Source organism: Mytilus edulis, chromosome 2, assembly GCF_963676685.1.
Source record: "Mytilus edulis chromosome 2, xbMytEdul2.2, whole genome shotgun sequence".
NCBI lineage: Eukaryota > Metazoa > Mollusca > Bivalvia > Mytilida > Mytilidae > Mytilus > Mytilus edulis.
The window spans coordinates 94,993,453-95,018,698 of NC_092345.1; the positions used below are offsets into that span (position 1 = coordinate 94,993,453).

Below are 25,246 nucleotides of genomic sequence, written 5' to 3' on the forward strand. Positions count from 1 at the left end.
GCCAAATAAACTACGAAGTTGAAGAGCATTGAGGACCAAAAACTAAGGATTTTCTTATCCCAGGCATACATAAATATTTTGATTTGAGCGTCACTGATGAGTCGTATGTAGACGAAACTATCAAGTTTATGTGACAGTGACTATCAACATAATATCTAGGATTAGTAAAGAAGGCGAGACATTTCAGCGTGTGCACTCTTGTGAATAAAATGTTTAGATTTTTGTCGATCATTCTTACTAAATTTGAGTATTAAGATAAGAGTATAAATAATATAACAATGGCCATTTTCCTGACTTGGTACAGGCATTTTAAGAATAGAATGGTGGGTTGAACCTGGTTTTGTGGCATGCCAAACCTCCAACTTTAATGACAATGTTAATTATAACATTAAAATGACAGAACTACAATATAAATAAATGAGAGAAACAAACGAATAATAGCCAACAAAAGGTACCAAGCGCACCACGTCCACACAAGACAAACCAGCGACGCTCAGATGAAAAAAGTTTGAAAGCCAAAAAAAGAAAAAAAGTTGAAGATTACCGAAGACCAAAAGTTCAAAAAAGTTGTGACCAATACGGCCAGAGTTATCCGCCTGAGACAAGAACATTTTTATTATTTAGAATATTTCATACTTTTGCATCAGTAAATTTGATAAAATCACTATATAATAGATATACATGATTAAACTGAAGTGGTGACTAGCTACAGAATAAAAACGGACATTACAAAAATACACAGCCGTGTTAGCCAAAGCCAGTGCAACGCACAAAATACAAAGTGATGTCACATTTGAATTTCTAAAACGATTTCCCCAAATTAAGAAAGAATTTGGATAAAATTTAAGATTAGATTTGTATGACTTATCTAACATATATTAATAACAGTGAAAATTACAATACTAATTTATATCAAATAAGCTTTGTCATACTGTAAGCAATATTTCAACTATTATTGGTGTATGGAATGATTGAAATATACATGGATAGTCAATGGTTAGTTATCCTACTTCTGTCTTTCCTATATATCAAAAGCAACAGGTCATATATATTTGGTGCATGGCATGATTGTAATGTGCATATTTATGTTTGACTTGTATTACATGACATTGACCTCGTTTTCATGGTTCATTTGTCATGTTAAGGTTTTATGGTTTGGTCTGTTTCTTGGATACCAGAAGCAATAGAAATGTATCTAAAAAAAATGGAAAACTGGAATCATCTCTGGTGAAGTTTAGTTATCAACCGAACCTCATTGTCAAATTCCGGATGCATGTCAAGATATAAAAGTTGGGCGAAAGATACCAGAGGGACAGTCAAACTCATAGATCGAAAATAAACTAAAAACGAAAAAGACAAACAGACAAATAAAAGTACACAAGAAACAACATGGCAAACAAGTGAAACTGCGAGCTACTGCTCACAGATGATACCCCCGCCGCAAGTGGATAATATTAATAGTGTAAAAATATGCAAGTGTTTGGTAAACAGGAAGTTGTCAAGTGATGAATCTGAAAACGCATCAAACGGTATAGCTGACTTATATAAATCCTGAAACCAAATTTCAGAAATCCTTGCATTGTAGTTCCTGAGAAAAATGTGACGAACATTTTCAACTTGGCTATCATGTGTACAATCATACAAGTGTTCGGTAAACAGGAAGTTGTCCAGTGACCAATCTGAAAATGCATCACACGGTATAGCTGACTTAGATAAACCCTGAAACCAAATTTCAGAAATCCTTGTATTGTAGTTCCTGAGAAAAATGCGACGAAAAATATTCATGGGACGGACGGACTGACTGACGGACTGACGGAAGGACAGACAGAGGTAAAACATTATACCCCCCCTTTTTTTTTAAAGCGGGGGTATAACTATCGACTAAGCAACACAAACACAACCAAAAGCTTTGGGTGATCTCAAATGCTCCGGAAGAGTAAGCAGATCCTGCTCAACATGTGGCACCCGTAAATAGTCTAATTCGGTAGGTCACATTCGTGAAAAGGAAACGGAATTATAATTACGTCATAAAGGACATTTCGAATATCATCTGTGAAATGTATATTCCATAACGGTAAACTAACTGGTGATGGCGTCCTTAAAATATACGAAGGGGTGATTTCAACTGCACCATCTGGAACTCTTGGTTTAATAGCTTCCTTGTGAGGAGAAACCCTCTATCAAGGGAATCATGATAGGTAATACAAGCCCGGAAATATCGTATTAACTGGGAGATATATACTCCTCGTGTTGATACAAAGACATAGAAAGTTCACAATTGAGAAGCTGGAGTCATCTCTTTTGTCGTAAGGTTTGTTTTCAATCGACCCTCATTGGTAATTTCTAGCTGTAAAGAGATGAGCCAGACTTAACTGTATCTGCTGTATCTTTTATCTCTTGTTCGCTGGTATAGATGCGTTCACCATATTCACAAGATTTTGTATTATTTAGTGAGAACACATCTATAAAGTGGAAAGTAAAGTTAAAGGAAATTGCTAACTTCTTTTCCTTCTTCCGACGAAATTCATGTATGAAGTCAGTCTCATAAGAATAAAGGAAAAGTTGGCAAGAAGAGGGGCACACTTGGTTCCCATGAGAATACCGATAGTTTGTTAAAATTCACGTCCCCCAAACATAAACAATATGTTGTCAATGAAGAAATCAACCATCTTGTTATTTCAGTTTCAAAAATTATTTGTTTGAATTCGAGTTTGTTGTCAATCAAGATCGTTTTAATAATTGACTATGCCCCATTGATGGGACATATTCTTGTAGAAACAACCAGGTCTGGATTCCCACTTCTGGTTGTTTTAAATTTGTTTATTCTAGTTCTCAAACAATTCCTACACTTCTTTCGATATTTTTCCAAACTGTTCGAGACCTTAACGTTAGCATAGACGCAATCTATGAAACCCTTGTCTTTTCATTTAAGCTCCTGACGTTTTTTGTTTTCACGTTGTAAAAAGAATGGATAAATCCTCTTGGAAATTGTGACCTATCTAGTGGTTCATTTAAATCGTGATAGCGAGTTTAATGTTTCTTAACTTATACTGCAGAGACTGGGTTCTTTTGACAGTATTGCTTAAATTATTTTCTTGTCTGAATTTAATTTGTATAACAGTGCAACATTTATCGGAAGTTTTTAAAATTTAAACTGTAAGACACAGTTGAACAAAAATGCTTGAAATACTTTGTTGCCTTTCACCAATATTGATAGAGTTGACAATTAATAAATTTGTTTAACAAAGTCATTTATTAAAAAAAGATGGCGATGTATCTTACGAGCTCACAATATAACAATTGCTTCTTTAACTATATTTGTGCAGAAATAAACATCAAAATACATAATTTTAAACAAAATGCTTATGTCAAATGCAAAATGTGTACCAATGGTCTTAACGGTGGAAATCTTCTCTTGTCAGACCTCGTTGTCTGCTTCTTACTTGACCTATTATATTTGCACAATCACTTCTTCCGCATGTGCGCAGTGATGATATCAGAAAATCTACCATAGTTGCACGTCCTGTTTTCCCACGCCATTCACAAAGTGTCTGAAAGTTTGTTCTGACGATATCGCCGTCCATCTGATCTTTGAATTTGTCTATTAAATCCTCACTGACACCTAGCTGATGAGATAATTTTCTGACGTCACGTTCAGAAAGCTCTCTTGAAAGCTCCATCAGACTGTTGTGTGCAAGAACACATTTAGCAGCTGAAACAAATAAATTGAGAATATACTAATACATAGCATAATATTTATAGAATAAACATGAATATTTACGTAATGTGTGTAGCATGTTCGCCTCCGAATATTGTTGTTTTAATTTTTTAAAACTTTGTTCTTATCACTATCTCTAGTTATGGAATACTACATAAGCTGTCAGTCTCCCAAAAAGAGTGTTTAGTGTAGTATAACCATTAATGATCAAAGACAAAGTGAGATAATATGACATATATCTTTTAACTACTATTCAGCTACCATCTTTATGTTGTTTGTTCCCCCCCCCCCCCCCCCCCCCAAAAAAAAAAATGATATCTTTATTGCACTTTTCATTGCTGTTTTGACAAACATCTTTATGTTACGAAAACATGAGTGCTGATTGTATTAAACTATTATCGACTTCATCATCACTTATCCACATATGTATTGTTCCAAATATTCAAATAAGGATTTGTTGATATAAATGTTAACAACTACAGATTACAATTAGAAGAAAAAGCCACCACTGGGTCGATGCCACTCCTGGTGGACGTTTCGTCCTCGAGGGTATCACCAGCCCAGTAGTCAACACTTCGGTGTTGACATGCATATCAATAATGTGGTCATTTTTATAAATTTCCTATTTACAAAACTTTGAATTATAATTATAATTAGAGACATATTTTAAACAATACTATTGTCATTTCGGTGACTTTTATAGCTAACTATGCGGTTTGGGTTTTCATCATTTTTGACGGCCGTACTGTGACCTATAGTTTTAATTTCTGTGTCTTTTTGGTCTCTTGTGGAGAGTTGTCTCATTGGCAATCATCCACATCTTTTTTTTTATATTAGTGAATGTAGATGGTACCACTTCTAGAGATTTTGTGTAAAGCCTCTATACGAATCTGAAAAAAAGCATTGACTTGTTTAATGCCAAAGTATCAACAGGATGTAGAACTATCAGTGTCTTTTACTTTATGACAATAACCAGTAAAGACAATTTTCTAAGATATTTCTCCAACATTAGATTGAAAACCTTCAAGAATAAACATATAACAATCTTAACCTAAATGTATTCAAATCATATAATGTTTTTTTTTACCCTCTTCCTTTAGTTTCAATTCATCCCTTGCATTGTTGTTTTCATTTAGTTTTATCATGGGTCTTGATGCAATATCATCTGTAAAAAATGAAAAGATGTAAATAAATAGTAAGTCAAAACTAAGTAAAAAATTAACACATTAATGGTGATAGACACCGATTTTCACTTAATATTGCACTGGATTTTTCAAAATAAATAAAGCATGAGCCCTTACTTCAGTATATAGTTTTTATCGCTTTGATCTTTTTCCTACTGAAATTGGTTCCAGTTATAAAACCTGTGCAAAACTGAGCTATTTAGAGATTCATAAAATTCAGAATGGAAATGGGGAATGTGTCAAAGAGACAATAACCCGACAACAGCCGAAGGCCACCTATGAATCTTCAAAGCAGCGAGAAACTCTCGCACCCTTAAGCGTCCTTCAGCTGGCCCCTGAACAAATATGTTTACTAGTTTAGTGATAATAGACGTCATACTAAACTCCGAATTATACACAATATTAAAAATTAGCAGCATGGTTAAGGACTGTAAGTTCTTTACATTTTACGCACTTTAAGGGTTGTCTGATTGAAATTTGTAGTTCCAGTTTTTTCCAGTGAAGTACGCTTTAACGATGGAGTGTATGATCGTTTTATGAAGCATCAACACAAAAAGGACTACATTAGTCCAAAACGAGATAAGTAATTCCAGGACCAATTTTAAACAAATAAACAAATATGGACGGACAGGGATAAGATTATTATAGCAGAGTTTATTAATCTGTATAAAGTAAATTTGTCAAAACGAGAAATCATTAACAATAAATAATTTATTTGGTAGCATCTCCGTTGAATAGTTGTCCGTTGAAATGTCTAAATGTACCTACCAGAAGACAATTCAGAGAGGTCTCTTACTGGTATTGCAACAACGTGTATTGGTGTATCCGATCCGTCTTCGCTCAGTTTGAATGTTGCGAATGGCTCCTTCTCCTGGTCACGCTTGACTTCAATTGGAATCGTAACGTGGTTATCAGCACCTTTTAAATATGTCATTTTAAAATTTTGACCGTTCCCATTAGAAAGTGTCAATTTAATTTGACCCTCAATTGCAAGGTCAAATGTCTGATTTTGTTTTACAGCCAAATCTTTAGATCTGCTGTTTTTTACTTCTATAAATCCCATTTGCAATTTCATTTCAATATCTTCTTTAAGCATATTCTTTTCTACGAAGTCCAACCAAAACATTGCACCGCCCTTCGACATATCACGTGACGAATCGTCGATGTATGTCATAAGATTACACATTTGCACTTTTCCAGACATAACTAAGAATTCTTTTTTTAAAGAATCTCTCATGTTTAGGAATATTTTCTTTACTCTGGCTACTGCAATACTGAAACAAATTGAAATGCATTGAATGTGGGACCAATGATTAAATATTTTAACTAGAAATTAAGATTTTACTATCATCAGTGATGCTAAAGAACATATGACAGGTTTGATTAATATTCCAGAAAATATGACTAGAAAACAAATGTGTATACGTATTTGTTTTCATTAACTGAAATGAGGGTTCAAAAGCAAAAATTAAAATCTTTGTAGGTACAAAAATAAGGATATTCCTACTAGTCTAGCTTATAAAAACTTTGTAATTTCGAGGATAATCCTAGTTCATGGTTTAGGTTAACGCAATGTTTCTTATCTGTTCTGAACCGACTGAACAAAGAAATGAGATTTCTGCTTTAGGATATTTATGACAATTTGTTTTGATTTGCAAGTGTTTTACGTTTTTGTTTTTTCGTAAAATTGAAAATAAATTGCGCCTATTTATTTTTTAAACTCGACTTTTGGTCATGTTAATTTACCGGATAGAAATAAGGAGGTTATAAATAATCTGATCTCTCAACCAATAATAATCATAATCTAAACCTTTAATATCACCTATACCAAGTTAAATAAAATAAAACACGAAAAACCAAACGACGCAGAATACAGTAGTGCAGACGTGCCTATTCCATGTGCAGTAATATGCTTTTATAATACCAAACCTTGCCTTTACAAAAACAGAAAAAACAAGACTTGAATACTTAACACAATGTGAATAAAATACTGATCATATCTTCACACTTAGCTCACAAAGAAAACAGACAGATGTCAGAAAATCCATCATTGTAAGCAAAGCATGGACACATGATTTGTATTTCAATCAGATTTTAATTACCAACAAGTTGATCGCTCCCTAAAACAAATATGAAATGAGAGGTTACATAAGTTTTTAATCTAAAAATGAGACTTTTTCGTAGCCACGTTTCCATATACATTAATGGATTGTGGTAGTAAGTCACGCGATCAAAAAATTGATGACACTGCTACGATCAAATAACTCCTGATGGTGAACAAATATTCTGGGAAAGGATAATTTTAGTCGGGTCTCTCTCTTCATAACCTATAACTGTGCTTAAAGCTTGTTTCTTGGGTTCAGGAATATACCATACTTAGTCAGTGAAATCATCATAATGAGAACAAATACTAGCATATGTTATCAATTGAATTGAGAGGATTAAACGTCAAGTCTTAGACAGATGGTATATTTACCTTTCGCATTCAAGAACGGCATGCCAACAATGGGAAAATTGAAATAATCGCTTTTCTATTGCACTCTTCTTAATTCAAAATTTGAAATTATAAAAGAAAAAGAAGGAAATTTTATTGTAGTAACATGGCGCGCATTTTTTCATTATATTGGAAAACAATTATTGAATTCATGAACAATATGTAACATAATTGTAAGATCAACGCTTCCAGTCCCAAACTATAAATAAGAGCTATTTAACAGTCCAGGTTCATTACCGAATACATATTATTATCCGGTAGGTAATATGCAATTGAAATTAAATCTTTACCAAATAATATACATCTTAAGTTTGTACATGTATTTTGTCTCCAAAAGACTGAATATAACCATTTTCCATTATGATTTCTTATTTTTTTGACAAGATACTATTTCATTCTCACCTCCAAAGTCCTTTACATTCTACTTTAAAGTTCGTTCCATCTTTTGTGATACGACATTGTGATTTATCCAGGACTTGTACTTGTGTGTCGTTGTATCGAATAACGACAAGCTGGCTGTCTTTCTCTGTGTTAGGGTTGTCTTCCATACGAACAGTGACTACCATGTTCTTTTTCACTTCTACTTCTTCGTCGGTTCTGATTTCAACAGCATCAGATAAGCAGATTATACCCATTATAGAATCCAAACATTTCTCCCTATATGATGTCACTTCCTTTGAGTCATGTTGAACAACCTAATTCAAATATCGTAAGAATTAACACTACATATACAGATGCTCTTTTACAGAGGCTATTATACTGATGAGAACAAATATGTAAGAAACATATGATATCTTTTTAGTTTTTTATCTTTTGGTACAATTTTACAAAATATAAAACTATATTAAATATATATTTATATATGTAGGAGTCGGAGGTATGATGGGGACGCTGAAATGAGATGGTCCTTTCGCCGTAAATAAGAATTGTTTATTGGTTAGTAAATTTGCATATACATTGTATTATTGTCCATGGAATATTGATGGTCTTTCGGTATCGCTGATTTGTTTGTGTATGATTGAACTAAAATAATCGTTAAAAAATAAGCATCCTACAATAAACCTGTTTACCATGTGATAATTGTATAGTGTTTGATAATCCTCTTTAGGCACCCAGCTAATAGTATAGTTTCATCTATACCTTCTATGTATATCTCTTTAAACGGAGCTTGCACATTTGAAATATGAAAATGTACGACAGGATTCAGTTTCATAGTATATGAGAGATTGTTCTTCTGCATATTCGATGATTTACTTCAGAATTGAAGGCTTCTTTTTGTAACTTTATTGGGTTGTAAAAGCGTTGACCGAAGTTCATTTTGTATCAAGCGCGGAAGTGCTTCATTCTAAAAATGTGCCCACGGTCAACGCTTTTACCCTATGAAGTTACAAAAAGAAGCATTCAATACTTATAATTACATTTTTTACCAAGGATCATGAAAACACGATTTTTATCAAGTTTTTATTTAATTTACCTGTGCACTTTATTATGGGACCTCGTGTCATCATGAATGATAAAATTCATTGTTTAATGAAGTTGATTAAGGAATAACGCGAGATTGCAGTTAGCCAATCAGAATAACGTACTATAATGAAACATACATATAATGTAATTATTTAAATGAAAACCCCCAAATTGACTTTTTTTTACATGTGAACATGAAAAGACATAAAAAAAAACCACATAGTTTATGTAGTCCATTTAAATTCAGTGTCACCACCAACATCGGGACCTCGGTTGTATTTAAAATGCACTTCAGCGTCAAACCATCGCATTTCAGCATGACCATCGCGGTTCAGTCATTAATATATGAAGACGACTCAAGTAAAACAATTGTCTACAATAATATTGAAACATTTATCATATCATTTTCACTTACTTTAATATGGGCCTTTACGGGTGAATCGACGATGTCTGGAAGGAATTTGACTTGAATTTCTTCATTATCTGCATTAGTATATGTAGATCCCTGAGGCAGAATTTCATGTGACTCTGATGGATTGTCAATGTAAGCTATAAATGCGTCCATACTAGATACTTTGAATGATAAATGAGTCTTAGCCTCTGAAACTTCCTGAAAGAAAAAAAAAACCAATGTGTTATTAATTTATGTTAACGATTTCCCCAAAACAGAGGTCTGGCGTTTTCTTTCTTTCTGTTATACTGTTTTTAATGTTCTATATCCTGGTAGATATTATGTTTTAATCTGATTCTGATGAAAAGACTGTCGTTGAGATCTATAAAAAAATGTATACATTTAAGGTCCAAATAGGGAACCTCGTGTTTAGCTGATTTTTGTTGATGAATGTTAAATCAGAGACATATAATACAATTGTGTTTATATAACATGGCATTATATGTCTCTGGTTTATAGAATTCGTTTCATTCACAATTTCAAATTAACAAATAAGACAAAATGTGTACCTGTTGGACATTATCCATATCGTTCCAACTGCCACCATTGTTGACCTTAACCTGAATTTGTCTCTCTGCAGAATTAGCAACAGGAAGAACGATAAAATCTATTTCGACATCGGTGCTTGTTTTAAGTGGTCCGTTACGAACAATATAAATATCAGAAACAAGTGTCTGATCTTCCGTCAAAGGGAGATCTTTTATCCAATCATTTCTATCTTTCATATCACATGATCCCACTGTACAGTCAGCGATTTCCCGATATTGCTCTGGTCTATAGAAAAGTGAGACATCACTTCCATTTGGATCTTCCTGACAAATGCTCACCCTGAACAAAAGGATATACTTATCACACAAAGTCATATACTTTATATTTTACATAAGGCAATACGTTACAGCTAATTTTGAGAGGTCTTAGATGTTAAGATTCAAGAAAAAGTTGTCTGATCTGTAATTTTACTGTTTGTATCCTATTTCCGATTTTTAATTTCCACTTAGTGATGATTCGGGTTGTGTGTGATGCATGCATATCAATAGACACATACTATATCTACACATCCGGTCTCGCTCCTTTTGGTTTTATTTTACCCTCTTTTTTATCTAGATTTGTATCTAGCGATTTTTGAGATTTGAACATCAGTTTTCTACTGTTATCTTTAAGGTCCTTTCAATGCTAATGAAGCCGTGGTTATTGGTTGCTTTCAGTGTGCATGTTTTGACACTTAAAATCAGCAACCATGAAACAACCGTTGTATTCATCACTTGAAACAAGCATTTATTTTATAAAATGGATGATTAAACCTGGCTAGCATAGCATTTCAATTGTTCAACAGTTGAGCGACCCGAAAACAGATGTTATTATTAATTGTGAAAACGAAAGGGATACAACAGCCAAAGTTGTGTACACATGCATTATAGATATAAAAACTACTACATACAATAATAAAAAAAAAATGTCAAGAAATGCAAAAAAAAATGTATGCATGGTTCTATCTTTCACACTTCAAACAATCATTTTTCAACCAATATGCTAGCTATATAATTCATTTGAAAAACATCGTATCATGAGGTAAATAGTTATATTATTATAAAATTTTACATATATATAACAAAGTTAATCTGAACAATCGTGTACAGATACATTATTTGATTTTATATTCAAGAAAAATACTTACTTTCCACTTCCAAGAAATTCTTTTGTAAAAATCTCATACTCTTTTTCTAGTGTTTTTAGAAGATCTTCTATAGATGGTTGGCTATTTAAAATACAATAAATATCAAAATTATTTAAAAAATAGAAATGCTGTGTACTCTTGCTTCAAACTAAATATGTGTTTGCATCGCACAAACATATTATAAGGAAGTCTGTTATTGGAAAGATATCGTTGCATACCTATTTAAATGTTGCTTAAGTTTGAATAAAATGTTTATTTCAGTTATATGGAAAAAGAATAATGTTGTCACTCATGGTAAATAGCAATTGACTTTTGACAGTTATTGAAACGTTTTATAACACTCAAAAATAAAACTTGTGAATCGAAACATAAGTAGTAGCCCTATGAGCAAATGGATGTCTCTCAAACCACTTAGATTGTCTGTAGCATGCTTACCTTGGTTCAACTTTTTCTTCATCAGTTTTTTCTACACTTTGATCTTCTTTAGCTTTGTTCTTGTCTTTGCTTTTGCTTGTTTGTTTGTTTTTATTATCGTTCTCCTCTTTATTCTGGGAATCCTCCTCCTGTTTGCTGTCAATGTCATCTGAAGGTCTAAATAAACAAAGATAAAATTTACTTTACTGATAAGAAGCATTTAATACATGTTGTACTATATTTAAACATGATCTGTACACATTGTACTTTATGTTATACATTCTTCTGTATACATTGCATTTTATGTAAATATATGAGATGTACATATTGTACTTTGTGTTAAACATACCTCATGTACATGATGTACTTTATGTAAATATATGATATGTTCCCTTGTCACCATCTTACGGTGTTTATATATCTCAACTTGTACGATTCGCTCGTGTATGTAACAACGTATTAGATTTTAACGAGAGAAATTTCTACATTTGAAAATGCCTGTACCAAGTCAGGAATATGACAGTTCTTGTCCATTCGTTTTTGATGCGTTTTGTTATATGATTTTGCCATGTGATTATGGACTTTCCGAATTGATTTTCCTCTGAGTTCAGTATTTTTGTGATTTTACTTTTTATGTATTACTGAAAAATTATTACACCAGGGTTTTCGATATCACAAACTAGTTAAAAATTTACTAAATTTTATCATCGGTACAAGGACATCATTCGTAAATATAACTCAACAATCAGACTTCTTTTACGTTTAGGTATTTCACATCCAATCTTTAATGGTAATATTCTTTACAAAGCACAAAAATGTCATTATTCACCTCAAAAGCTAACAAAACCTGTAAACAGACTTATTAAGAAGGGATATAGTTACGATACTGTTGACAGGTCATCAAAGATTGCATATTTTGGCTTTAATATTGATTCACTTATAGGGTCTGTGCATCGGAATTAAACACATATGATGAAGACATAATCTTTCAATCAGTTTAATTGAGGACTTGGGCTGGTATGTCCGTAACTGCTAGTGGTCTGTTGTCCTTTTGTTTATTTCCTTTTGTTACCTCTAATGACATCGGACTCAGACTTCTCTTGAACTGAATTTTACTGCGCGTATTGTTATGTGTTTACTTTTCTACATTGGCTAGAGGTATAGGAGAAGGTTGAGATCTAAAAAAAAAAGTTTAACCCCACCACATTTTTGCGCATGTCCCAAGTCAGGAGCCTCTGGCCTTTGTTAGTCTTGTATGATTTTTAATTTTAGTTTCTTGTGTATAATTTGGAGTTAAGTATGACGTCCATTATCACTGAACTAGTATGTATATTTGTTTAGGGCCAGTTGAAGGACGCCTCCGAGTGCGGGAGTTTCTCGCTGCATTGAAGACCTATTGGTGACCTTCTGTTGTTGTCTGTTATATGGTCGGGTTGTTGTTTCTTTGAAACATTCCCCATTTCCATTCTCAATTTTACATTGTACTAAATGTTAAACATATAATCTGTATACATTGAATTTTATATTAACATAACTATACCAAAAAGACTGTATCTGCATCGTATAACATGAGTTAATATATGTACCTGACATATACTAAATATCTTTACTTCCGATAATTTTTTTAGATGGGTTTGAAATTTATTTTCTTCAGATAAATTCACAAAATACTTTAGATAAAACACACATTTCTTGAAAGCGAACCTGATGACAATTATTTCAAGGGGGTCAGGGGAAATTGGTGAGACCTTGTTTCATTCATTTTCGTGAACAAAGTTATTTATACGTTCATCTCTTTGTATCCAATATTTTTGTCCATTTATATCAGCAAACTTTAGAAAAATAATAACACAGCCTTATAAAAAAACCGCTTTTGAGAAAACCCTCGGGGTTGCAGTCAATTTTTGATATATAAAAAAAGGTCCAACAGAAAACCATGGTAAAAAACATAAAGGAATTTTATAACACTAATTAGTAAGACATAATTGCACCTTCATATAAGAGTAAACAGATAAATATGTTCCTGTTATTGTCATGAATGGTTATAAGTTTGGATTGGTTTTAAAGTTCAAATATATACTTTTAAGTACAGAATACAATGTGGTTATTATCCATACTCTACTTATTATATGATATGTATATTATTTCTATTTACTCCAGTTTATGTTGTTTCAGTAGTTGTCGTAGTAAAGGAAACAGGGATTCCAATGATTTGGAATATTTCTTCAGATCATCCTCCACGTCCTCTGAACTGAAAATACATACAAAAGTTTTAAATAAAACAAAAATCTAAAAACGAAGATTACCAAGTAGTTGTATATCAGTTAGTTTATTAATGTCAACTTAATAGCGAACTTTATAACCATAAATTAAAAAAAAAAAAAAAAAATTTGCTGTTAACTTCATTTGAGGAAAACATTTTGTTTAAAATCTGTAGTTAGATTTAAAATGATAAATAGGCTATACATGTGTACTTACTTTCCAACAAGAATTGGCTTCAATACATTCACCGAGATGTAATTGAGTCCATACAAAGACCATGTGATCATATTTAAAATAGCATCCTCTGCGGAATGATCTTCTCTGAAAATATATGAAATAGATAATATGAATATATACACAATGATCCGAAGATATTTAACGCACTGTGTTATGCTCTTCGTTTTTGATTTGGCCTTCCTAACTGCTTTGCTTAGAAGGTCAATGTTGACTCTGATGTAGGCGAAACGCACGTCTGGCGTAACAAATCATAAACATGGCATCTTTAGAAGTTTTACTTTATTACGAAAACATATTTCTCGTCAATGCTTGAGACACGCGACTCTTTACTAAAAAAAATATATGATCTAGATAAATTATAAAAGATATACTGAAATGTTCATGACTTAGTATTTTCGCTTGTTAGATATTTGTGATAATAACCGATCAGATTGGAAGTCGTAAAATATCAATATATGAAGAACAATAAATCAATGCTCTTCAACTTCGTACTTTATTTTGCCTTTTTATGTTTTTTTTTAATCTAGCGTCACTGATGAGTGTTTTGTAGACGAAAAGCGCGTCTGGCCAATATACAAAATATAACCCTGGTATCTTTGATGTGTTTACATAACATATAACGTAACGGCAGCAAAATCCGGCAGTGCTGTGGTCATTTTTTTTTATTTTTGTTCTTCATTTGTGCTTATGTGCTTTGTCTATATGTCATTTTGTTTTTCTTTGATAACATTTTTTTTATAGTGATTGAATTATGACACAATTAATGTTGACTTCTGTATCTCTATGTTTGACTAGTATTATGCCTGTTTGTTTCGATCACGCATTGTTTTCAATATGATGGAATTTAAGCGACTGGTATAGAAGTGAAAGGTTTAGCTAGCTGCAAAACCAGGTTTAATCCACCAGTCTCTACACACAAATGTCTCTATCATATCATAAAATGACAGTTGTTTGCCATTTGTGTTATGTATTTAAGTTTTTGATTTTACCATTTGATAAAGGACTTTATTTTGAATAAGCATTGGAGTTCGGTATTTTTCTTATTTTACTTTTGTTCACTTGAATTCGATTTAAAATGACATTTCAGATCCAGCAATAATTTTCGAGTGCAGTGAAATCATTATCATACATTTACATCAGAGGCGGATTAGAGAGGTTGAGGGCTGCATTTATGGTTTATGCATAGCCGTTTTACAAGTCCCAATTCAAACATTGATTTGTTTCCCCTTTTCAAATCTTGAATCCGCATTTGTGTTTCTCCACCACTGGTTTCGGTTACGTAGCTTGTGCTAAGTCAGTCTTCTAGGGTACTTTTCATCAAGAAGCCTGTTATCGGAATATTTGCCCTCAGAGTATTTGCCTTTTCTTATATCATTCTTTTTTGGGTGCGTGGTAGAATACCCCAGGTTTATTTTCAGTATTTTCTCTTGGTTCAATAAGTTATTTTAACCTTGTATGTCAGTCTTTTACTTTAGTTTGTGTTACAATGAGTTCAATGTCTGAATGCCTTCTATCAACTTACTCCATACAGGACGCACACTTCACAATTTTTACTAATGAATCACAGGCACTTGTTAGATGTTCAATCACTGTAAATACTGTGCTTTTCGTACTGTCTTTAATGCTGATTAAATACAAAAATAAATAATATTTAATTACACACATGGACCAATGAGAATTATAAAATATTTTATTCAAGTTAGGTAAGTCTTAAAGTTCTTGAACCCAAGATTTTCGTGTGCCATCAACTTCTGCTAGTCAGATTATTCGATCACTAATCTAGTTTGCAAATTTCAATATCGATAAGTTTGGATTGCTTCTTTAAATAAAGACGAAATAAGTTACACGTTAATCACTATTGCATAATGCTGAAATGTCAACTTTATCATTCAAAATCATATTATGTAATAATCTTTACATTTTCATCCAAATGCCAGTGAAACTACAGGTTATAGGAATGAGAAATTAATTTGAATGCCATTAAGTGTTTAAATTTGCTATAACTATATTTCAATAAGATCTTATAAAATATGTGTACCAACTTGAACTAGAGAAAACTGTGAACGTCATATATTGTAAACACCAAATTTTGCAGAAAAAAATGTTTCTCTTTGCAGTGTGGTCGTTATTTCAAAAGTGAGGAATTTGTCTCATTTGTAATCATAACGATACGAATTTATGCTGTTCTCCGGAAGATTATTTGTGGCATAGGTATATTTACTGCTGATAAAGCACTTTTATAGTTTACGGAAAGATAAGATGTTTAAAAACATTGTGAATACATTAAAATTCAGAGATCGAAACTGCATCGAAAAAAAGACTTCTCACTAACTTCGTTTTTAAAACGTACTTATCTGGAATAGGATGTTGAACAAGATCACAGCTGAGGACAACTTGTTTAACACAGGACGTAGAACAAACTGTCAGTGATTTAGCCAGATCATCATGGTCATCTGTGGAGTTCCAATTACTATAAATGAACCAGAAGAAACAGTTCACTTTATTTCATTAAAAATTATTTTTATTTTTCACATTCGTGCACGCTTTTCCCCGTCTTTAAGTTTAGTCAAATTAAAACGTCAATTGATTTGTATGAGGATTTCGGATCCTATTTGTTATCATTTTACATACATGTATGTTAATTGTTGTTCGTTTTGGTAAAGAAAAATGATTATTGATATGTTCAGCAGAATAATCAATTAAAACAGAAAAATTCTAACATGCATAATGATAAAAAAGGATATTCATCTCTTTATAGGCATAAATTGGACACAATTTAAGAAGTTAATAGCATAAATTGTTCTTCAGAATAAGGATGTTCTTATCACAAGCAGAAAACCCTAGCCGTATTTGGCACAACCGTTTTCAACTTTTGATCCCAAGTGCTGTACAACATTGTACTTTTTTTAATACGAACTTTTATATCTGGGCGTCACTGGTAAGTCTTGTGTGGACGAGGCGCGTTTTTGGCGTATTGAATTTTAAACCTGGTGCCTTTTGTTATCTATTATTCATGTGTTTCTTTGCATAATACGTTCTCCTATTTATTTGTATTGTAGTCCTGTAATATTATGTTGTCATTTTAATGTTATATTTAACATTGCCATTTAAGTGCGAGGTTTGGCAAAACCAGGTTCATTCCACCATTTTTTCCTTTAAAAATGTCCTGTACCAAGTCAGGAATATGATCATTGTTATATTATAGTTCGTTTCTGTGTGTGTTACATTTTAACTTTGTGTTTCCGTTATGTCGTTTGTTTTCTCTTATTTTTTTAGTGTGAATTCACATTACTATAAGACGTGTCATGGTACTTATCTATCCCAAATTCATGTATTTGGTTTTGAGATTATATTTGTTATTCGCATAGGATTTTGTCTAATGCTTAGTCCGTTTCTGTGTGTGTTACATTTTACATGTGTTAATGTTGTGTCGTTGTTCTCCTCTTATATTAAATGCGTTTCCCTCAGTTTTAGTTTGTTATCCCGATTTTGTTTTTGTCCATGGATTTATGAGTTTTGAACAGCGGTATACTACTGTTGCCTTTATTTATGGATCTTTCCTATACATCCTGTTGGTAATAAAGTATGTCATACTTATGTTCCTTTACTTCATTCGGACAATTGTTTTCACAATACTGTCAATTAATTATTTATAAACCCATTACAAATTCCTCATGAAATATACATATTTAAAGACTTGTCAATCAGCTAATTTGTTGTGTCCCGGCAACGGTCCACATAAAAAAGGTTCTGAGAAGATGTCAATCGTTTATTATTTATAATGCACAATCAATGGATGTAATACTCGTTAATTCTCATGATTGCCATTATAACAAAATATCAACTTATCTACTTATTCTTAAATGAAGTTGGTGAAAAGAACTATTTTATCGTATGTTTTTCTTTGTTGTGATGTTATGCTATTGTTTCAGAAAAAGGGAGAAGGTTTGGATCCATTAAAACGTTTAATCCCGCTGCAAATGTTTGCACCTGTCCTAAGTCAGGAATCTGATGTACAGTAGTTGTCGTTTGTTTATGTAATATATACGTGTTTCTCGTTTCTCGTTTTGTTTATATAGATTAGACCGTTGGTTTTCCCGTTTGAATGGTTTTACACTAGTAATTTTGGGGCCCTTTATAGCTTGTTGTTCGGTGTGAGCTAAGGCTCCGTGTTGAAGGCCGTACTTTAACCTATAATGGTTTACTTTTTAAATTGTTATTTGTATGGAGAGTTGTCTCATTGGCACTCACACCACATCTTCCTATATCTATATATAGAGTATATATATAAACTATAAAACTTAACTTACTCTATCAGTAGGGCCACCATCAAATCTGCAGAAATAAGTGAGCAACTTCCCCAAAGCTCTAATAGTGCTGGTATGTCTTTTTCATAAAACCTTGAAGAATATTGAAATAAAGAATGTAAAAAATTTCCTAATGACTAACCCTAATGACATATTTTACAGAGTCGAATTGTAATTTTACATAAGTTTAAATTCAAATCTTCAATAATTTCTTCATTTTTTCCAACTTGTGAAAAAGGTGTTGTTACTTTTTGATAAACTTAGACAGAATAAAAACCAAAACTAATTCAACAAGAATTTGGTTCTGCAAACAGCAACTTGTATTGTGATCATCTATAAGAAAATAAATAAAACTAAGCCGTTTACACATCATATAATATGCGACCTATATAGCATACCTTTGCGATAATTCCTCGTCGCTAAATATTTCGGATTCTACTTCACCATAAGCCAGTCGGATCGTATACAGCAATCTTGAAAATTCGTCATAGACAAGTCCGAACTTGAATGCATCGTCTTGTTCAAGTCTGAAGAGAAAATTATAAAACTATTTTAAAAATAAAAGAAAACCGAGATAAGACAACACTTGTTTATATATTGTTTTCAGAAGAAAAGTACAGACCACAATTTTTGGCAAGTCATATGTACAATCTGTAGCCAAAAACCATGATGTTCACCCTTAACTATCATGACAACAACTTACTCATACTAACAAAAAGCACTATATCTTTCCTTTCCTTTTTAACCATGGTGTTGTCATTTTATGTAAGACTTATGAGTTTGAATGTGCCTCTTGTATCTTTCGCCTATCTTTTGCCTAGATCTATAATATCAAGCTATAACCTATTTGATAAAAACTCAAAGGAAAATTCAAAGGGGAAAGTTCCTAATCAAATGGCAAAATTAAATGATAAAACACATCAAACGAATGGACAACAATTTCCATTATGAAATCATTTTTTTCCAACATTGACAACAACTAATTCAAACATACTTCGTAAGATAACACTGTTTCCCTTTTAACTTCATACATATTCTAATGGCAGTTGTTATTGTTGAATCTTCGACTCGCCTCCATTTGTCTCTGAAATATAAATGTTTTTTTTCTTTCTCAGATGCACTAAGTTGTACATTTCTAAACGAAATAAAGTGGTTGAGGGTCACAATACAAATGGTAAGTAAGTTATTATCAACAATCATTTAAAATAAACAAATTTCTGGAGTACTTAATTGAAAATTCTATAATTAATTGGCATCTTATCTTGTGTCACCAAATGAGAGAGAGAGACGGAAAGAAAGAAAGGCAAAGGAAAAAAGAGAAATGTACGTACTGTATATTTGATATATCGCTAACATTCATCCAACATTTCTTTATGTCCTCTGACATGTGAATCAGAACATCATTCTCATCCATTTGTCTGTAACAATAAAATATTAAAGGTAGTAACATATAGCATACAGACAATATAGCACATGAGTACTGTAAACACCGGGGAAAAACCAAGCGACATAGTAACATTGATTTCTCATGTAAAATAGATCATTCAAACCAAACAATAGTTATCAAAGGTACCAGGATTATAATTTAGTACGCCAGACGCGCGTTACAAATCACTATAACGTCTACATTAACTCATGCCTTGAAAAGGAAAGAATGAAACTTAAACTCTAATTTTTAAGTCAAATCTAATTTTCCATTGTTGTCCTAATTTGTGAATAATGAAGTTGTTGAGATTTGAACTCTTCTGCGACATAATAAATGATAGGCTTACCCTTTTGCCTGTCTTGTCCTTGTCTGTTTTCTGAAATGATGATAGCAAACCTTGTAGCATACATATATTCCAAAAAGTCAATAACTTGGATCAATACATGTGGAATAATTGTTTTACATAATACAATTTTATTATGTATACTTTGTAAATAGATAAAATCTAAGAGACGAAGTTTTTAACACAACATGATATGAAACGATTTTTAAAATTAGTATTACAAAAGCAAATAGAATTTAAACCAAGACAAATATTTGGTGAGTTCTGCAAATTAATAGTATGCGAAATGACAGTTATTATTTACAATAAATAAAGACCCCTATACATATACTGTTTGTTTAAACTATTATGTCAGAATGTCTTATCTAGATGTATAAAATTAAGAAATAACTTACACATTATAGTTAATATTTAATTTTCTCTAAGTCAACAATGAATGGATAAGTAATTATTTTTGCACTTTTCTTCTAAATAAATATGGTATAGAAAATTGATTACAAGAAAACTGTTTACTATTGAGATAAAATACCAGAATATAAAAAAAATGAGATGAATTGCCAAAAACACAGAAGAAAATTTACATTTTTCAACTTGTACAAGAAATAAAAACACAGACGAGTGTGTTTAATGTACATTGTACGAGATTATATATAGAATCACCAATCATTACTTTCAAACTTCGATAATGTTTGCTGTTACTAGAATAATATGTATCGCCAAATAATATTAGAATACAATAACTTAAATTAATCTTAATTTATGCAAGTTTGATTACAATATTATGATGGTGGAACGATATAAAAATACGAAGCTGTGCTATATATATTTAGTTTTCTCCAATGAGACGATTTTTTTTTAGGATTTTTTTTATATACTTTTTACTATTTTTCTATCATCAAATGATTTGTCTTAATTATATTGCCTCCGAATTAAGGAACCAACATATTTTTTTTAGAAAAGGGTGTACCCTTAAACAATATACTGTAGTAATACATAATAAAGATAACTGGACTTTAAACTATTCAATAGACAACACCACCCACCAACAATTGACTATTTATGCATGTTTACACTACTACGCTAGTCTAACCGCGGTGATCTCTTCATTTATGAAACATACAACGATCATGTCATAATTCATCTCCAAATAGGCGAAACCGTTTGAACTGCAACGGTTATTGAAATATAATGCAATAGAATAGGTGCTGTAGATGTAAAGTGAAATTAAAGTCACCTCTACTAAATTTTATTAAGCATGAGAGAGATAGACAAAAACATCGCATAGATATTGACGGTAAATAAACAAGTTCAGAGTTTCAGTATTTGTTTTGTTTGAATAAACAATATTTCAAACCAATAGATATATACAACTGTACCATTAAGTACTTATGAAAACATAATATAAACTCGACAAATCTAAAGCTTCTTAGTAGAAATTAAAAGAAAAGTTACCAAATAGATTTTACTAAAACTAGATCTGGCTCCTATGCTTACGACTCTCTTATTCTATTTTCAAGTTCTCTTTGTTTTTATTCTTTTACACCAGCTTGGTTACGTGAAGTAACGGTTTCTATGTAGCACTTCACAGTGCTGATGTGATGTATGGACCTTTTTAAAATCACAAAGTATAAACAAAAACACCGAACAAGAAAGTGAAGTCCATATATATTTAGGCATCAAAAGTATACCGATGTTCAAAACTCATAAAATATGACAAAATTAAACGTTAGACTATATAAACCTACATAACTTATGGAAACAACTGACATATTTCTGACTTGGTACCTGCAGTTTACAATGAAAATGATGGGCTAAACCTAAACATCCTAATAATTAAAAACTAAAAAATAATTAAAATCTTACGTGAATATATTGCTATATATCTTATTATGCATTAACTTTGAAGTATACATTTTGGTTGAAAAGTAAATAATATGGTAAATAACGAAGACTGCAGCAAAATATTTGTAAACGAAAGATGACACCACAGTAAATCTTTCAGAAAACTGTCATAGAAATGGCCAAATTATGTACAAATTCACGTTTTAATACAATTCTCCTACATATATGATGTCACAAATACATCACTAATGACAGAATTGGTGAAAATTTCTTTCAACTGAAACAATTGGGCATACTAACATATGATTTCAAGACAGTTGCATAATATTATATTATCACAATTATTTTTTTTCAGAAATAAAGGCCAAAATTATGAGTGTGTACAAGCTATGACAATTGAGCATACTTTCATTATATTGACAACGGTTTTTGTGAAAGTAGAAGGATTCGAAAAATAGATTAAGGTGTGAAAATGTAAATAAACTCATCATAGATACCAGGATTGAAATTTTGTATTTGCACCAGACGCGCGTTTCGTCTCCAAAAGACTCATCAGTGATGCTCAAATAATAAAAAAAGGTTATGAAGGCCAAATAAATTTTTTCAATAAAATATCACGTAAAATAAGAATAGGCCATGGAGCACTTTTTACATAAAACATCGGTTAAGGGGTACCGAATAGTACAATTCTTAACATGACACATGATTTTAGTCCTATTCAGGAGAGTCTGTGCTTCCCCAACTTCAGTTTAATGTGTAGTGCTTTGTGGACTATTTTATATATGTATGAAGGCTGGATAAATGAGTAAGCCTAACGTTTATTTTCAGCATGGTACTGCTTTGCAAGAAAAGTGAACATTTTTTAATGTATAGCATCTACGACAAAAAACAATGAATAAAACATCAGGAAACTAACACTAAAAACATGTCATAGTATGTAAATTGGCAAGTATAAAACAAGTTCATCAGTCGAAGCATAATTCCAATATATTCTATGTTTTGTAATGATAAAGAATTACCACACAACAATAACTCACAGGCTTTGGTTATAAAATAAAGATGTTATCTAATGTATAAACAGTTGGAAACTATTGAAGTCTTACAAGAAAATCAATGTCAAACTTAATATAAATATTGAGGTAAACATCCATCATATGTCTTGTTAATAAAATTGGCCTATAGAAATTGCTCAAGTTAAACTCCCTGTATCGTTAAGAACGGATGAGAGGTGTTGTTATTAAGAAGAAAAAAAACTTAAATCGATTTTGAGATTACTAAATAATAACTTTTACGATATAGGCAAAAGAATTAAATGACATAGATACAATAGTAATACAGTTTATCGAGAAATTTGCTTGTGATGAACTGGTATAGAAGTAAAAATTCGCAATATATCTCTAGTAGTTATAATAGAAAATGCAATACAATAGCTGTCCTTATCTACCAGAGGAAACATTCATGTAAAGTTTCATAATTGATCATATTTTTAACCGTTTTTTTAAAACTAAAGACCTAGATTTTGGTAATGCTCTTTCTTTTTTATGTTTTTAAAAGACCTATATTTCACTGATTTTGTCAGAAAGATAAGATAACATGCTTGACGAGTCAGGAGACATCTGTATTGAGAAATAAATGTTTTCTCAAATCATAAAGAAAAAAGGAAGAAAAGAATAGACTAAAGTTTAAAAATTAGATAACATGTTATATTTGTTATTCTCGTGGGATTTTGTCTATGTGTGTTACATTTTAGTGTTATGTCGTTGTTCTCCTCTTATATTTAATGTGTTTCCCTCGGTTTTAGTTTGTTATCCCGATTTTGTTTTTTGTCCATGGATTTATGAGTTTTGAACAGCGGTATACTACTGTTGCCTTTATTGCTCAAATAACTCCCGAAAGATTTTTTCTATATTTCATATTTAAAACGATCAAACACCAACATTACAGTGACTATTTCATGACATCTGTAAATGTTCCCTGAGATGAAAAACGACTTAAGGCATCGCCAAGAATATCATCGACATTTCAGTTTAATCTGTAGGCAGCCACTTTTGAGTTGCTGTTTGGTTTCTTACGTGAAACGCTGTATTCAGCTTGCCACAGGCAAATATCTCGACAAACCAAATGCCGGTTGTGATATAGAGATAAAGGTAATGTTATTGAGTGCTATGAAGTAGGTTACGACACTGCGGATAATATGGTCTCAAATAGGAATTATTTCACTTTATATTATACAGAAAGAGACCCCCTTAAGGAATCAATGTATTCATTCTTTGAACAATTGAATAAACGTAAGGATGTAACCGTGCAAGCATGTCGATGCTAGGTATTTCAATAGCTTGTTGTTGAGATTACATAATGTTGAATTAAATTATACTTGATACCATTAAAGTAAATATTTTCACATCAATAGTTTTGTCAAAATGATAGCATATTTTATGTAAAGTTCAATTTCCTTAATGACGAGGATCGGATTTCTTTGTTTTGAAAAACTCATCGGATACAGATGAACATAGACTGCATGTCTTCATAGTACCCCTCTTTTTTTTAGTTTAAGAATTTAAATATCTTAATCATTTATAAACAATCTTAAATGGTCACACTAGCAGCTCAACGGGTTAGATTTAAAAATAATAAGATATTTTTATTTGAGAATTTTATTTTTGTGAAAATAGAGGATTGTGTAACCAGTGTGTTCATCAGAATGAAAACTAGCATTGCCATCCGTAATTTGGTCCGTTAAGGGTAGCAGTTTCGATATTGTTGAGGAAGTGCTTGTTGTACTTTATGGAACTATTGCTGAAAAATTTCTCTCTGAACTTAATCATGCAATAATTAATAAAATATTCAGACAGAAGTACTTGTTCAAATAGCTCTATTGAATGTGATACAAGTATTTATGTGCAAATTTTGTATTCTTTAATTTTAATTGCATTGATTATGTATAAATAACAATTACATTGATCTTCACCTAAAGTATTGTCTGTCGGCATGGTAAATTAGGAGCATAGATTTAAAATCAATAGTTACATCCAATCACGTTTTATTTGAGGATGCGACAGTTAAAATATTTTCATAAGATTAAAAACCGGAGTAAAAACAGTCCAGAGTTTACTTGCTTGCTCCTCTTTTGAAAAATTATCCGCTAAAAATGCAACATAATCATTCAGCCCTGCAATTGGTGATTCTGCATTGACAAGATTTCTAAAGGATATTTGACGTAACAACTGGCGAACGCAAGGCCAGAAGAGAATATCGTGCTCTTTTACTAACGTTGAAGGGCCATAACATATGAGCCTGCTGTACTTGCTACCGGTATTTGAAAGCGTACACAAGTAAATGAACATACAAATCAATATTTCAGATTGAACAAAACTTGGAGCAAGAGGCATTCGATATGACAAGTAATTTGAAAAAACAACAACATTTATT

At 31.8% G+C, this 25,246-nt stretch overlaps 1 protein-coding gene across 2 annotated transcripts in view; it reads right to left on the reverse strand.

Annotated features, from left to right (window-relative positions):
• Positions 1 to 3,234: 3,234 nt before the first annotated feature.
• LOC139513528 (uncharacterized) overlaps positions 3,235 to 25,246 on the reverse strand; it is a 31,224-nt gene continuing 9,212 nt past the window's right edge. For both annotated transcript variants that reach the window (XM_071302129.1, XM_071302127.1), the window contains exons 2-18: positions 19,979 to 20,008; positions 19,538 to 19,624; positions 19,201 to 19,290; positions 18,605 to 18,733; positions 18,210 to 18,299; positions 16,250 to 16,369; positions 15,422 to 15,523; positions 13,879 to 13,983; positions 13,556 to 13,651; positions 11,422 to 11,577; positions 10,987 to 11,067; positions 9,821 to 10,139; positions 9,276 to 9,470; positions 7,799 to 8,091; positions 5,671 to 6,176; positions 4,806 to 4,883; positions 3,235 to 3,712 (exon numbers count right to left, since the gene is read on the reverse strand). In XM_071302129.1, coding sequence (XP_071158230.1) covers positions 3,396 to 3,712; positions 4,806 to 4,883; positions 5,671 to 6,176; positions 7,799 to 8,091; positions 9,276 to 9,470; positions 9,821 to 10,139; positions 10,987 to 11,067; positions 11,422 to 11,577; positions 13,556 to 13,651; positions 13,879 to 13,983; positions 15,422 to 15,523; positions 16,250 to 16,369; positions 18,210 to 18,299; positions 18,605 to 18,733; positions 19,201 to 19,290; positions 19,538 to 19,620 — 2,760 coding nt within the window. In that variant the 5' untranslated portion in view covers positions 19,621 to 19,624; positions 19,979 to 20,008 and the 3' untranslated portion in view covers positions 3,235 to 3,395. The remainder of the gene's footprint in view (positions 3,713 to 4,805; positions 4,884 to 5,670; positions 6,177 to 7,798; positions 8,092 to 9,275; positions 9,471 to 9,820; positions 10,140 to 10,986; positions 11,068 to 11,421; positions 11,578 to 13,555; positions 13,652 to 13,878; positions 13,984 to 15,421; positions 15,524 to 16,249; positions 16,370 to 18,209; positions 18,300 to 18,604; positions 18,734 to 19,200; positions 19,291 to 19,537; positions 19,625 to 19,978; positions 20,009 to 25,246) is intronic.